The sequence below is a fragment of the Nelumbo lutea genome, chromosome 1, assembly GCF_056320005.1.
Source record: "Nelumbo lutea isolate HS-2025 chromosome 1, American lotus-T2T, whole genome shotgun sequence".
In the NCBI taxonomy this organism is placed as follows: Eukaryota; Viridiplantae; Streptophyta; class Magnoliopsida; order Proteales; family Nelumbonaceae; genus Nelumbo; species Nelumbo lutea.
The window spans coordinates 184,232,081-184,248,196 of record NC_142684.1 but is presented as its reverse complement, the minus strand read 5'-3'; the positions used below and the strand labels follow the sequence as shown (position 1 = coordinate 184,248,196).

General features: G+C 39.9%; 1 protein-coding gene across 1 annotated transcript in view; it reads left to right on the top strand.

Moving 5' to 3' along the window:
• The first annotated feature begins 967 nt into the window (after window positions 1-967).
• PKP-BETA1 (plastidic pyruvate kinase beta subunit 1) overlaps window positions 968-16,116 on the top strand; it is a 102,953-nt gene continuing 87,804 nt past the window's right edge. The window contains exons 1-2 of the mRNA XM_088961379.1: window positions 968-1,435; window positions 5,276-5,563. Coding sequence (XP_088817505.1) covers window positions 1,205-1,435; window positions 5,276-5,563 — 519 coding nt within the window. The 5' untranslated portion in view covers window positions 968-1,204. The remainder of the gene's footprint in view (window positions 1,436-5,275; window positions 5,564-16,116) is intronic.

Sequence of the window (16,116 nt, the reverse complement as noted above, 5' to 3'; positions counted from 1 at the left end):
TCTGATTTGCCTATAAAATGACTAAGAATGTTGAGAATCAGTGTTGTGACGACATCTTGAATAGGTTAGCTTGGCTTAAGGAGACCGTATCTGCTCCTCACGGGCACAACTTGCCATGCATTGAGAACATCTCCCATACTTATTAATGAATATTCATGGGAGATGTTTCCAATGCATGGTGGATGTGCATGTGAGGCACCCATTGCCTTAAGATAAGACCCTTTAGCCATCAACGTATCTTTTGACAGAATTTACAAATGTTTATTTAATAAACAAAAACTATGCTAAATACATAGTGGTTATTTTTTCTCTATGAAATATTATTTTATTTCAAAACATGTATTATGAATTTTGGAGAACACACAAGTTATATACATCAAACTTTCATTCTTAACTTTTTTTTTAAATGTTGAATAAACATCTAAAAAGACAAGAGAGAGAGAGAACTATTAAAGATGAATCTTAAATTATAATTTTATAGTAGATTTTATTAGTTGGATTTTGGGTTTATTATATTTGGAGTTAGGAATTATCATTAGGGTCTATGGAAGTCTCGTTTATTAGAAATATATGATATTATATTGGAGTTAATGATTTGTTTTTATTTAAATAATTATTGTCATATATTTGGATTTTGATAGTAAATAGGTAAATCATTATATGCTTTTGATTGGAACAATGGATGTAATTGCTGCAGGTGTGAGTAGGAGGATTGTTGTCATAAATAAGTTTTAAGCCCAATAAGTGTAGTAAGTACGTGGGCTGATCAGGCTCCAATAAAAATCCCCTAATGCAGAGTAACTTCAAGAGAAATGTAGAAAAGCCACACTTGGCATGAGGAGGAAAATTGGGCCCCAAGTCTAGACCCATGTCTAACTACACTTAACATTGGGCTTTGGGCCAAGGCAATTCAATTCCTTCCCGTCAATGGAACTACACGCACACTGTCGTCTTACGTGTAAAAGATGGAGGAGGGCATTAATGTAAGAAAAACCTGTTTTGAACAGGAAAGATTAAGACAGCGAACGGAAATCTATGTTCTTCGATACTTACGAAGTTTTCGCTTTTCTCTTAAGTTCAGCCATCACTTGGAGGCGATTTCTTCGAAGAGAACCATAGAAGGAAGCACAGAAGGCATCAAAGACCACTCGGTCCGCTCCGTGACCTCCGTCTATTCTCTCGAGCATAGGTGCTTTAATCCGCAATGGCGCAAATAGTAGCAACTAGATCCGTTCATGGCTCCTTTGCGTATCCTAGTCAAGGATCCACAAAGATTCCAGCCGAAAAGCTAAAGACTTCTAGTTTTCGGGTCAAGTCTTTTCCTGGAAAAGAACGCAAGAGTAACGTAGCTTTCCGCAGCATTATGGCAATGGCCAGGAGATCTGCTCGAGCCGAGCCAGAAGTTCTCCCGGTGTCGCCGGAGGATGCGCCGAAGGTTGTAATTTTTTCTTATAACTCAGAAGTGTGTTTTGTTCAAAGGATTTTTCTATACCGTAGTTCTATAGTTGTAGCTTAATTAGATATGCTCGAGGTGTTTAGCTTTATTGTTCAACTGTCTCGAATTCATTTATGTGCTAAGAATTTATCTTTCTTCCCGTTTGCAAGATTTTAGTAGTCGTATTACAGAAGACTCAGAAGTACTGTACGCAGTTATGTACTACGGGCTTTGTTAAACAATTTTAGGCAGTAGAGCCAGTGGTGCAAGTTGGGTGTACCCAATTCAAGCCCGAGCCGATTGGTGCACGGGCACAGGTACTGATACAATGCAATTTAAGTTTGCCCAACATTTTATCATCTTATTATATATATATATTATCAACTTATTTTATCCGGAAATTGAGTTTCAAAGCTCAATATGCCCAACCCCAAGCCTAACCCAAACATGGATGGCAACAAAGTGGGTTCGGGGACCCGCCCAACGGGTTGGATTTTGAGAATCCAAACCCTCCCCTCATATGAAAATGCAAAACCCTCAATTTCAAGGGTAGGGGTGGATTGAGTTTAAAATCCACATCTAATTTCCTATTATTTTTTGTTATATAAAAGTAATAAATAAGTAAAATAACATAAATAAACAACAAAATTTTCAATTATTTGATTAAGATGTAAAAGAACACATAAACTATCAATTATCCTTCACATCTAATTGAAAATATTATTAAATTCAACGCCTAATACATAAAGTTTATATGTTTTCCAATAATATGCAGGTTGAGAGGGTCAGGTTTAGCCTAATAAGGTACCCTACCTGTAACATACGGGTTATAGAATCCCAAAACCCAACTTGTTTGATTATATATTGATTGCATAGTTATTTGTTGTTTGATAATCTAACCAGAAATGAACTTGTGCCACACATATTTACCAAACTGTTAGAAATTGTAATGCTGAATATTGGTCAATTTTACTGATAAAAAAATACTGGTCAATTTTCCAGCACAATAGAAATTTATCAAGTTACGCCGATGAAATATTTGTTTGGTTCCTTCTTTTCCTTTCAATATCGTGCAGGTTAGTAGCTCGCCGTAGTCTGTAACATTGCATCTGTCTGAATATGAATTGCTACTATATATCTTTTACTCAGGTTTAGGATGTCTGTTTTATTAATTTGTTAATATTTGTTACCAGCAAGAGATTTATGCGAATCACAGGCCTAACATAGATACGAGTATTCAATACATCTAGATGACTTTGAATTTTATTTATTTATTTAATATTTTTTGAAAAAGAAAATATTATTAATAACCTTTGGGAGGGGGATGCGAACCTCACCCCTCGAAGGAAAAGCATACACTAGAGCAACACACTTAAAAACAGTGTCTAAAATGGACTACATTAGTTATACTGAGGGTTGAAACCTTTGTTTAGTCTTGAATACCTACAAACTGACCTAACCACCCAATTTGCTCAGTTTGTACTTTGTAGTGTCAAGACCAAACAAAGGTTTCAACCCTCAGTTTAAATAGCGGAGCTGTAGTTGTTTTGTTAATTATTGGTGGGTGTTGTTTTAGCACCTTTGTTGGTTGTACTCAGTTTTTGTTTTAATAAAATTTTTACTTTTATAAAAAAGGACCCACAAACTGGCTCTGCTTGAATGACACGAGGCAAAGTCTCATGTTCCACATTAGACTTGTTCATGTTTTTCTTTTTCTCCACTGCTATCCACTTCTGGTTCTACACATCTTTTTTCTGTAGATGTGATTTCCTTTTCCGATCCTCTTCCACTGGGGTTCTTTCATAATTGAATTGACTTCAGCCTCTTGGTTGCAAATTTGTTTTTCACAGTCGTAGTTGTTGTTTCAATCTCAAGAGGTTTTATGGCAACCTGGCATGGCATTTTCTACCTCATCCTTCTTTGCAGGTCTCACTAATTCGTCTCCATTCTGCTACCTTCAATTTCTAGTTCATACTCTAATTCACTATTGCTAACCAAGTGGAAGTTCTACTTGGTATTCTTTGTTGGTTCGAAGTTGTTTCAGGCCTAAAGTTAATCTTCATAAAAGTAAGATAATCCTAGGCCTTGTTCCTAACCTGGATTCTTTTGCTAGACTGATGGCCTGCTAGGTGGATTATTTGCCAGGCAAGTATCTTGGCCTCCCACTAGGTGCCAAATGTTATTCTCTTGCTTTATGGGATCCAGTAATTGAGAGAGTGGGGAAAAAGTTGGCATCCTGGAAGGCAAAATATCTGTCTATAGGAGGGAGAGTGGTCCTTATCAAGAGTACCCTTGCCAACCTCCCTACCTACTTCATGTCCATGTTTCCTATGCCATTCAAAATTGCAAAGAAGTTTGAGAAGATGCAGAGAGGGTGGGAAGAAGAGAAGAAGATGCACTTTGTGAATTGGGATCGAGTTTGTTTTCCTAAGGCAGAGGGTGGATTAGGTCTTAGAAGATTAAAAGTGGTTAATTCGGCTTTATTGAGTAAATGGTGTTGGAGATTTGCAGCAGAAAAATCTTCTTGGTGGAGGACCTTAATTGCAACAAATTTGGTGTGGATTGGGGTAATTGGAAATCTCAGGATCCATAAACAACATGGGGATGTTTGGTTTGGAAAGGGATTCTAAAATATTTTCCTGTGATGTATGAGGGAGTGAGACTAAAAGTAGGAAGTGGAAATAGGCTGAAATTCTGGAAAGATCCCTGGTGTATGGACAGACCTTTAGCTGAGGTGTTTCCCCTTCTGTTCCAATGTACAGCTAATCAAGAAATATCAGTGGCAGAGTCTTATGTGATTTCTAACAACTCAGTGATCTGGAACCCTCAGTTCAGAAGATAGTTATTTGATTGGGAAATAGAAGGTGTGATGCAACTTCTGCAGATTTCATAGGAGCACATGATAGACATTGCAGGTGAAGATGAATGGAGTTGGTACTGGAGTAAGGATGGCTGCTTCTCAGTCAAATCCCTTACTTTGAAGCTTAGTAGTACGGATATTACTGAGTTCCCCTACCAGCAAGTATGGAAGTCCTGTGCTCCCTCGAAGTCTGTATTCCTTGTTTGGACTATGGTGCTGATCAAATGTCTCTCAAGACTCAATCTGGACAGAAGGGGCATTCAGCTCCCTTCTCTGACGTGTGGGTTGTGTGCCTTGTTGTCTGAGTCCACATACCATCTGTGCTTACATTGTCCTATCTTCTCAAAAGTCTGGTACCATTTCATTGGAGTGGCTGGTCTTAATTGGGTTATGCCAAAGTCAGTTAAAGATCTGCTGCTTTGCTGGAATCTCCAAGGTTTGAAGAAAAAAGGTAGTTTGATTTGGAGAACTATTCCTGCGACAGTGGTGTGGGTAGTTTGGTCTGAAAGGAATAGAAGAATCTTCAGCAACAAAGCTAACGGAGGAGATTGTACAGCAGGCGGTCAGCAAGCTGATTTCTTGGGTGGCTGTTACACCTGATTTTAAAGAGCTAAATGTTCCTGTATTAGTTAAGTCTACTTTGATTTGGGATCTGTAACTTGTCCTGAAATGTCAGCAGCTACTTGTGGCTTGCTCTTTTGTTGTATTGAGTTCTTTCTGATTCAATAGCGTTATTACTTTACCTTTGAAGAAAAAAAAAAAAACTATTGCTAACCAAGTCATAAGGCACTTTCAATGCCACATCTTGACCAATTTGCATCACACCAGACTAACAAATTCTGGACTGTTTTATTTATTTTCACAAAGAAAAAATCAAACAGAAAAAGGAGAAAAAGGTAGAAACATTATATATTCCTAATTTTTTAAATGTGATTTTTTTTTTCACTATCTGACTTGTTGAAGTTTTCATTGCATATCAGAGAGAGGAGGAATTTCAGCACCTCCATGGCATTCAACAACTTGGAGACACATCAGTGGGCATGTGGTTAAAACCAACGGTTCGACGCAAGACAAAGATTGTCTGCACTATTGGTCCTTCTACCAACACGCGAGAAATGATATGGAAATTAGCTGAGGCTGGTATGAATGTTGCTAGGCTAAATATGTCTCATGGGGATCATGCATCTCATCAGAAAGTCATTGACCTGGTTAAAGAATACAATGCTCAATCCAAGGGCAATGTAATTGCCATCATGCTTGATACCAAGGCAAGTTTGTATTCATTCCTTTTGTCATTGACTGTTGAAAAGGCTTGATAGTAAAAAAGAATTATTTATATACATGTTAACCCCATCACAGAAAAGACCAATTGCTACTGGGATGGAACATTATCAACCTATTTTTAAAGAGCAACCAAGGCTTATGCATTCAAGGCAATTCTCAAGGGAAATGCCATGAAACTCAACCTTGAGGATCATGCCTGAAGGTATAGGGAAATACCTCATTATTTGAGAGACCTTATTTAAGAATATGTATGGCATGCATCAATTTAAGTAGTCTTCTCATCAGAAGACCAAACAAAGGCCAATATTAATTTCTTATAATGTTTGGAACTTTGGATGTATTATGCATGCCATTTGTTTAGACAAATTTTTCTTTTTTTTATCTGCTATGATTAACATTTTATGGTCTTCTTTTAATAAACCTTTTTATTTTATGGAGCTTGATAATAGGCACTACAGTGTTTACATGATTGTAGTTAGTTTCACTAGAGATTTTAATGTTCTTATAGTCCTTTTTGTGATGGTTATTTTTTTGATCGATTTTCTGTGATGATTATTTCATTTTATATTCTCACTATATGAAAGTTCAATTCTTTTTTGTGCATATTTCTATACTCCGTCACATTTTGAGTCATTTGATTTTTCTTGGAAAAACAAATAAGAGATCCAATGAGGCTTAAACCTCACACCTTATAACTCATATCTGAAGTTTCTAGGGCCTCACCTCCGGCCTTTGCCTATTAAAGCATTGCTATCAATGCATTTACTCTACCATGTCTTTATCTGATCTAGTCACTCTAAATTGTTAGACGCTCAACTAGAGGCTAGTAACAAGAGCAACTAATGATACAGTTTTTTTTTTTTTTATTTTAAATTTTTTAAGCACAAGTAAAGTATTCTGTTATGTTTGTGCCTTGAATTCTTTGTGGTGACCCGCTTCATGAATTTGCTCCGAATTAATTTAAGAAAAGCTCAAAGGCAAAATTTCATGGTGGTTTGTGGTGGAAGCGTAGGGCTTGGGCCGCTCCATATTCCAGCTTATGGGTCCGAACCAAATATGAAGAGTTATGTATTTTGGGTTTTTTTTCCTCTCTTGTATACTTAGTCTTTGTTTTGTGAGAGAAGAGTGAGACTTTGGGTGTCTTTGGGATTTGGGGTTTTCTATGAGTGAGGTTGCGAGAGCACAACTCTATATTTTTTTTCCATTGCTGACTACATAGTGGATTTCTGCTCCTACTTTTCCTGTGGATGTAGGCTATAAGTTGAACTATGTAAATCTGTGTGTTCTCTTTGCTTGCTTCTCTTTACTCTGTTTTCTCTCATTTTTGGGTGCCATTTGAATCTTTTTTTTTCTTGGGTTTTCCGTAGCGTATTCAGATTGTATCAATCAAAAGGAAGTCGGGGCTGTACATTGAGGATTTACAAAAATATGTTGAAATAATTCATGCTTAGATTACTAAAGTAAAGGAAAATCAGAACAAAAAGAGCTGTATGGTCTTCCTTTGGTTAATGCCTGGCCGCCTAAGGCAGTAACATCAGTATGACCTTCTTAGCAATCATGGCCTCCTCCATGGCTTTGTTTTCAAAGATACATGCATTTCTTTTCCTCCCAAATGGCCCACATAACTGTAGCAGGAATCATTTACCACATTAGCCTCCCATCTCTGCTCAGACCCCTAATCTGCCAAGCCTCCAAAAGATCCTCAAGTCCCTGGGAGACATGTTTGAGCCCCAAACAGTACTGTCAATCTTATTCATAACCATGGTTCAAAATTTTGATATCAATTAACATCTTGCCATGGAAAGACAGAAGTTTTAGGATATTTCATTATTTTTTCTAAGATATTTGGAAAATCTAAGGAAATCAAGAAATATTTCTAAAGCATGAAATTTATTAACGGAAACTTCATAGAATTGTTAGGAAAAGTATAATTTTTTTTTTATCTTTTTGTGCAGAATCTCCTTTTTGTGAAAGAGGTTGAGACACCTATCAATTTTGGAGTAAAAGTATATTTGGGATTTGAGAAGCTAACATTTGTTCCCATTCAGTTAAACATCAAAAGAGATAGGAGAGGAGAGAAAGTTCAAGATGGCGGGGAAATGGCGTTTGGAGCTAACAATTGAAGCCAAATACTTCTTGTTTGAAGAAAACAGACCTTGAGAGTTCGACAATGAGGGTGTAGAGAATGAGAGTTTCGAACATTACTCTTTCTCTAACACCCTAACACAATTTTATTAAGATAAACTTTGAATAATTACAAGGAGGCCCTTAGTTGGGCAAGAATTTACACAGAACATAACATAGAAAGGATGGGCCCAGAGTTACAGACAAGAACATAAGCAGTAAGAAAGAATAAAAGAATAAACAGCCTATGGGCCATTCGGCCCATCTTCTCTACACTCCCCCTCAAGCTGAGCATAGATGTCAATCATGCCAAACTTGCTAGTATCATGCTGAAGTTTTGCCTTGGGAATGCCTTTGGTGAGAAAATCTGCCAACTGTCCTTCAGATGTGATGAAAGGAAGACATACTTCACCCGAAGAGACCCTTTTTCTAATGAAGTGTCGATCAATTGCACTGGGTTGTGAACAATGTTGATGGCAACCTGATTATCATAGTACAACATCATTGGCTTGTCATGTTCAAACCCAAGTTCCTCCATCAATGATTTTAGCCATAAAAGTTTAGAGACTCCACGTGCCATGGCCCTGTATTCTGATTCAGCTGAAGACCGAGCAACAACCGATTGTTTTTTGCATCTCGAAGAAACAACATTATCAACCACCAAGCTGCAATACCCAGAAGTAGATCTTTTGTCATCAATGTTTCCGGCCCAGTCAACATCGGTGTAGGCTTCAAGTTTCATGTGACCATGCTAGGCAAACATAATTCCCTTTCCTAGGGAGCCCTTCAAATAACACAGGATTCACTCTGCTCCTGTCATGCGAGTGTCTCGAGGAGCATGCATGAATTGGCTAATGCAACTGACTGCATATGCAATATCTGGCCGAGTCATGCATAGGTACAGAAGTTTCCCAAGAAGCCTCTAAAGATTCCTTTGTCTTCTAACAATGTCCCTTCTGAGGCTGAGAGTTTATGACTCGTATCAATAGGAGTAGCAATTGGTTTAGCACCCATCTTCCCAGTTTCAGAGAGCAAGTCAAGAACATATTTCCTTTGGGAGATAAGAATCTCATCCTTGGATCGAGCAACTTCTATGCCAAGGAAGTATCTCAGTTCCCCCAAATCTTTAATCTCAAACTCTGTATGGAGGAAAGATTTGAGATCATGAATTCCTGAAACATCATTACCAGTCACTACGATGTCATCTACATACACAATGAGGTATACTGCCAGAGGTCTACTCCTCTTCACAAAAAAAGTATGATCAGACTGTGTCTGCACATAGCCAAAGTTAACAAGTGCTGTTCTAAATCTCTCAAACCATGCTCCAGGGAACTGTTTTAGTCCATAAAGTGATTTCTTCAGTCTGCATACCTTTCGTTGCATATTAGTTCCATACATCCCTGGAGGAAGAGACATATAAACCTCCTCATGTAATTCACCATTCAGAAATGCATTATTCACATCCAATTGATAAAGGGGCCAGCCAAAGTGAGCAACTAAAGATAGAAGAACCCTCACAGATGTCATCTTGGCAACAAGTGCAAAGGTCTCCAGATAATCAATCCCATATGTCTGTGTATAGCCTTTTGCAACCAGCCTGGCCTTGTACCTTTCAATGGTGCCATCAACTCGATATTTGATAGTAAAGACCCACTTGCAACTAATTGGATCCTTCCCTTCAGGCAAATCAACCACTTCCCATGTATCATTCTTGTGTAAGGCATCAATTTTAGACCTCATAGATCCCTCCATTCTGGAATATTAAGAGCTTCTGACACAGACCTAGGAATAAGGTTAGAAGCAACAGAAGATAAATATGCAAAGTATGAAGGAGAAAGCAACCTGTAAGAAGGGTGCTTGGAAATGCAGTGAGCAGTGCACTTCCGTTTTCCTTTCCTAACAGTAATGGGAATATCAAGGTCAGGGAAGGATGACTCCAAGGGTGCTGAAACAATACCTGTTGTCTCATCTGTGACTGAAAGTGTGTGAGGCTCATGTGTTGTTGGAGAAGCAACCTGCTCATTTCTGGATCTTTGCCTTTGATACACCTTGGGATTGAGGATAGGACGAGGAGGTAAAGGAGGAAGAACACTGGGACAGGGAGAATGGAACGACTTATCCACCCTTGATTCATTTGAAGGAGAAGCAGACTTGTCAAAAGATTCAACTGGAACAGGAAGTGGAAGGGAAAACACATGTGACAAATCCTCCCCCTGTGGACAATGTCCTTCTCGAGAGGAACCATAAAAGGGAGAAAACTCATTAAAGGTGACGTCTATTGGACACTTGGAACATGTACATAACAGGTGCAGCCAAAGACACAAAGAGGAATAGGAAAAAGGTCATTGTCCGGATGAAGGAGATTGAAGGAAGACTTAAACCCTAAAACCCTGGATGGCATACGGTTTATAATGTAAGTAGCAGTGAAGACGTCATCACCCCAAAACCTTGTAGGAACATGTGAGGCAAATAAGATACTTCTTGCAACTTCAACAATATGCCTATTTTTCCTCTCAGCAACTCCATTCTGTTCTGGGGTCCTAGCACAGGAGCTTTGATGAATAATCCCCATGTCAGAGAGATAACAGGATAGGTTATTCTCAAAGTATTCTTTTGCATTGTCAGATCTGAAGATTTTAATCCTGGTATCAAATTGGGTTAGAACAAATTCATGGAATTGTCTTACAAGTCTTGGAACTTCATCACGAGATTCATATGATCAGAAGCACATGAGTGATCACTAAACAAGATAAAATATTTGTAGCCACCCATGGAGGGTAAGTGGTAAGGCCCCCACACATCAGAATGCACAATATTAAAAGGAAAAGAAGATATTTTTTTTACTCAAAGGATAATTGTTTCTACAATGTTTTGATAATTCACAAGACTCATAATGAAGACTAGACAAACTAATTCCCTTAAATAGTTCAAGGAATAGATGACTCAAGGCAAAAAAAGACAGATGACCCAAATGACGATGACACAACATAATCCGACTGATAGACTCTGAAGAAACAGACCCAAGAGCAACATTCTCAGGGTGATCAGTGCATTGTCCCGGAGTATCAAGCAGGTATATTCCGTTCGTCTCATGGCCACTCCCAATCACCTTCCGAGACTCCAGATCCTGAAAAACACAGTAGGAAGGAAAAAATGTTACACAACAGTTGAGTGACTTGGTTAGACTACTTACAGACAACAAATTTGTATTTAGTCTAGGTACATGGAGTGCAGAAGGTAATAACAAGGAATTTGTAGCCTTAATGGCTCCCTTGCCAGAAATAGGGGCAAGTGAACCATCGGCTAAAGTGATTTTATCACGTCCAGGAAGCAAGTTATATGAAACAAACATGGTAGAGAGGTTGGTCATATGATCAGAAGCACATGAGTCAATAATTCAAGGGATCTTAAGATTACCTGAAGTGGTTGCATGATTGGCAAAGGCCCTTGTACCTGAATGAGCAAACACAGAAGGAGTTGAATTTCCTGAAGGGTTGGAAGAAGTCACATCCTCTAAATGACTGATCATCTTTCTAAATTTTTCATATTCTGCTTTCATGGTTGCCAACTGTGCACACGCAGACATTTCTTCAGTATAGTACTTATCACTATCTGACCCAGTAGCCACATTTGCACTCCCTGTCCCTTTACTATCATGTTTTTTTCTGAAACCGAATTGGAACAAGATCAAGATGTAACTTCCAGCACTTATCTTTGGTGTGCTTCGGCTTCTTGCAGTACTCACATACCACTTCTTTCTTTCCAGAGCCACTAGAACTCCCAGCAACCCTTTTGGATTTAATCCCCATATTTGCAAAGTGATCACTAAAAACCAGCCCCTTGAACCTGGATAGCCCTCCTGCTCTTTTCACTGCTCACCAATGCATAAGCTTGTGACAATGGGACACTCTCCTTGGATAGAATATTCTGTTTTGTGATATCATATTCTGGGTTTAGTCAAGCAGTTTCCTGTAGGTCTCTGCATCATTATTGGTGTCTCAGGTTACAGCTTCTATCAAGTCTATTTCTTGCCACAAAGACTTCAAGGTTGAGAAGTATACAAACAATGGTTTCTCCCCCTGCCTCAGATTCTTCACATCACTTCTCAACTTGTAGGCTCTAGCCACATTTAGTTTTTGGGAATAGGTTTCAACAACACTATCCCAAATTTCCTTTGCTGAATTCATCCATAGATAGTGTTGGCTGATCTGTGGCTGCATTGAGTTCACAAGCCACCCAATAACAGTGTAGTTCTCTTGAATCCACTTCTCATGAGATGGATCATCTTTTGGGGGAGCCTTCTTGCTCTCGGAGATAAACCCCCACTTTCCTCTACTACATATATAAATTTTTATTGATTGTGACCATGCTAGATAATTAGTTCCATCTAGCTTGACTGTGGTCACAGTCAATAAAGAGTCAACAGGAGCTCCCGGAACCTGTCCAAATTCAGCCACATTCTTGTTTTCAATCTCTAATGAGTCCATCCTTTTAACCACTTCAAATAAGATTTCAGCAAACTTCAACCAAAAACAACACCGAATGAGGATGAACAAGGGCTGTATTAAACCAGCCTCAAGCAGCAATACACAAAGCTGAGTCACACCTAAGCTGTGAGAGCCCCAAAAACAGAGGCAACACCTTGTTGACAGCATGAGACACCAACAAACTTGGTTCAGCCTTCAAGAATAAATCAGAAAACTACCAAACACTGTGCACCCAGTCCAAGCTCCCTTTCTTAAACAAACAATTTAGGTACTTTCCAAACAGTACCCCACAAGGGAAGAGAGCAGTCCCTACTGTCGAAGAGACCTTTTTACAAACACAGAGTGGGCAGTATAGAAGACCACACTGTCAAAGATGAAAACAGCCCCAAAGAACAGCCCGTACAGGGGCCCAAAAACAATCCAAAAAGGACAATAAACAGCAGTACTGATTTCAGAGGTATTTCGGCTACTTGACAATCCAGAAAAGAAATGAAAACAACCCAGAAATCTCTGGATTAAACCTGATCAGAGGATAGCTGAATATCTGTACTGTTTCCAAAGGAACTTCGGAGATTAACAGTGCAGAACAAGAACAAAATAACCCAGAAGTCTGAGCACAACTTACAATATTTAAGCTTCAAATAAGGAACCGAGCTGTTTCCCCTTTTTTTCTCTGATTCTTCCTAGCCACCAAATCACTTCTCCAAGAAATTTGATTCTTGGGCAACTTCCAGTGACCTCCAAGAATCAGGCAACACGAGCTGAAGCTTCCAGCCCTAGAATACTGAAGTTCAGGCCTGCTCTGATACCATGAAGAAAACAGACATTGAGAGTTCGAGAATGAGGGTGTAGAGAATGAGAGTTTTGAACATTACTTTCTCTCTAACACCCTAACACCATTTTATTAAGATAAACTTTGAATAATTACAAGGAGGCCCATAGTTGGGCAAGAATTTATACAGAACATAACATAGAAAGGATGGGCCCAGAGTAAGGCCCATTACGGACAAGAACATAAACAGTAAGAAAGAATAAAAGAATAAACAGCCTATGGGCCATTTGGCCCATCTTCTCTACACTGTTCGAGCTGGGAAGGACTATGGGCCATTCGGCCCATTACAGGAGCAAGGCAGCGATTCTTCTTTCGGAGGAGGCGTGTTTGTGATTGAAAGGTTTTGTTGATGGAACTGTTATTTCTTTATGGGAAGAAGGTTGGAAAAACTCGATGACTTGTGGGAGGAAGAAATTTGAATCAGTGTTAAAGAGGAATGGAAACGGGTGGTTTATAATGGTTACAGAACATTTTGGCATTAACAAAAGGCAAGTTTTGTGTATTTCGGAAGGCCAGAAGAGGAGAGGGTGGTCTTCCTTCGCTTTTAACCTTCAGGCTTTTCTATTGGAGGTCGAAGGGAGAGTGGAAGAAATTCTTGGTAGGAGTTTGAAGGATTATAATCCGTCTTCTCCCTATGCTCAGGTGCCCTGTTATAAGAAAAGCAATGAAGTTGTGGTGGCTAGCTTGACTGAAATTCGGCGAGTTGCTTTTGAAGAAGGGAGAGGGAGCTGGGAGTAGAGGTTGGTTCTATTGGCAGATAGGGCGGTAGAAGATTGGACGAAGGTCTCAGAAGTAGTTGCCAAAAGGCTGGGCTTAGAAGATGTTGTTTTATTGCCCTTTACTGAAAAGAAAGCTCTATTAGATGATGGTGATAAGAAACTGAATCTCGACACATTTAGTGTAGAGGGGCGTTTGATACAGATTCAGAGCTGGACTCCAGCAACGAAGTCGTACCAAGAGTTGGCAGCTTCTTGATCAAACTTCTTGGTCTTCCTTTCAACCTTTGGAATGAACAAATCCTAAAGAAAATTGTCAAACCATTGGGTGGAGATCTGCTGGAGGCTAACTTAAGAAGCCTGTGAGCTGTGGAACTTAAGGTTGCAGGGATCTTGCTGGAAAACTTGCCTCGAGCCATTGAAGTTCTCTCAGATGATGCCTGGTATAAGGTCTGGCTAGACTCAGAAGATAAAGCGCCACTTCGGGGAAGACAAACAGAGGTTGAAGAAGCAGAAGAGTGTGTACACGTGGCCTTCAGGGGATGGCGAGTAAGCCTGGTGCGTGTGGTAGGGCTAAGGAGGAAGGGGAATAGTCGCAGGGGCGCCCCAATCCTTGAAGCTTTCCTTTTAAGGGTGTTAATTCAAATTTTTTTGGTGGGTTATTTAAAGCGGGTGGCCCGTCCTATGTTGACGTGGATAGAAGGGGTAAGGCCCAGGCAAGCTCTTTTAAAACCTCTCTGTCTGAACCGGCCTTAAGGAAGTCTGAGCCGGCCGGTTCAGCGGGTGAGCCTCTTATTACGGGTAGCCTTTTAGCTTGCCCATGTGACAACTTAAGTCGTCACGTGGGGTGGGGAGGCCTAGGGCGATGATAGATGAAAACTATCATCTATCATCGTCTAGGTCTCGATCTCTCGACTGTGGAGGGGCGCAAGAGGCTAGAACGGCAGAAGGTTTCCATCCTTTGAGTTGGGTTCAACGGCTGGCCGGCAATGAAAAAAAACACCACGTTTCTGATCACCCGGACCCACGCTATTTGAGGCTTAGTACAGAAGAGAAGGAAGAGGCTGACCAAGGATGGATTAGTTGTGGTTTAGATTCTGACTATGATGAAGATCGTTTTGAAGAACAAAACATGGATGCTTTCAACCTAGATCATTTGTTCATAGGGGATACGGTGGGGGAGAAAAAGGAGGAGGGGGAGAAGCAGGTGATTGAAACTTCAGTATGCAACAGAGGAGGTCTTAACCCATTCTCGACTGAGCCCCTCCCAGGTTCTAGTGCTTTGCAAGAGGCCGAAAAGAAGGTAGATTGGGTTGTTTCAGAGCTGAACAAGGGTACTTCACAAGGAGGTACATATTTGGGTACAAAAAGGGGTCTAGCGAGGGACCCTAGCATTGATTTACACATCAACCACATGGGTTCACCTTAGGCTATGTTACAAGGCCTGGCCGAATTCACTGCTGAATACAGTGAACCCCCTGAGTCCATCGGTATGGGCTCTTAATGGGTCCAACATTTACACTAAATGGTCCTTGGGTCCAACCACCTTATGAAGGCCTAAGGACCGTGGGTAGATGCAAGATTAGCCCATCAGGTATTACCCTCAATGGCCTTACACTTAACTTCTTAGCCCATAATGATCAAACCCTGCTCCACAAGAGAGGACCTCTCCCTCGGCTACAAGGTACAGTGTTGCACTCTCTACTCACATGGATCCCGGGAATTAAAACCTTTTTGCAAACATTTTGTGAAACCATAATATATATGTATATCTCTATATAAATATATTTTGCAAAAACAAATTTCAACAATTTGAAATCAATTGCTGGCAATTTAGGTTTCCATCAGAGAGAGTGTATACCCCGATCATTCACTTTGTCTGACAAAGGGGCTGATCCTGTCACTATAATCACCCACTCAAGTGAATTTTCAGACTGTCCCAACATACCTAGGTTTTGACCCCCTCTAAGGATCTCACTGATTGGCATATCAAAGACAGCCCAATCCAACACCTAGTGCAGTGCCATAGTCAAGTCTAGGGGTCAGGTGTAACATTCCAGTTTTGCCCATATGTTTCCAAGGTCCAGGGCAATACTAGAATTTGGTTCAGTTCAGGGTTTCAAGAAAACCCACACTGCATGTACCTCAGGTCTCACCCTGGCAGCTGAGACAAGTCACCTCGGCCCACTTGGCGGCACATCGGTGTCAGCCTTGGCAGGATAAATCTCCCCAGATCTATCCAATGGCTGTGAAGATTCTGAACTAACACGAGTCTCACAAGTGTTCAGTTTAAGGGTATTACACAGAAACACACCAAAATAACATGAATCAATTATGCACTTTATTCATTTACAATAATGTCTAACAAGATGTAC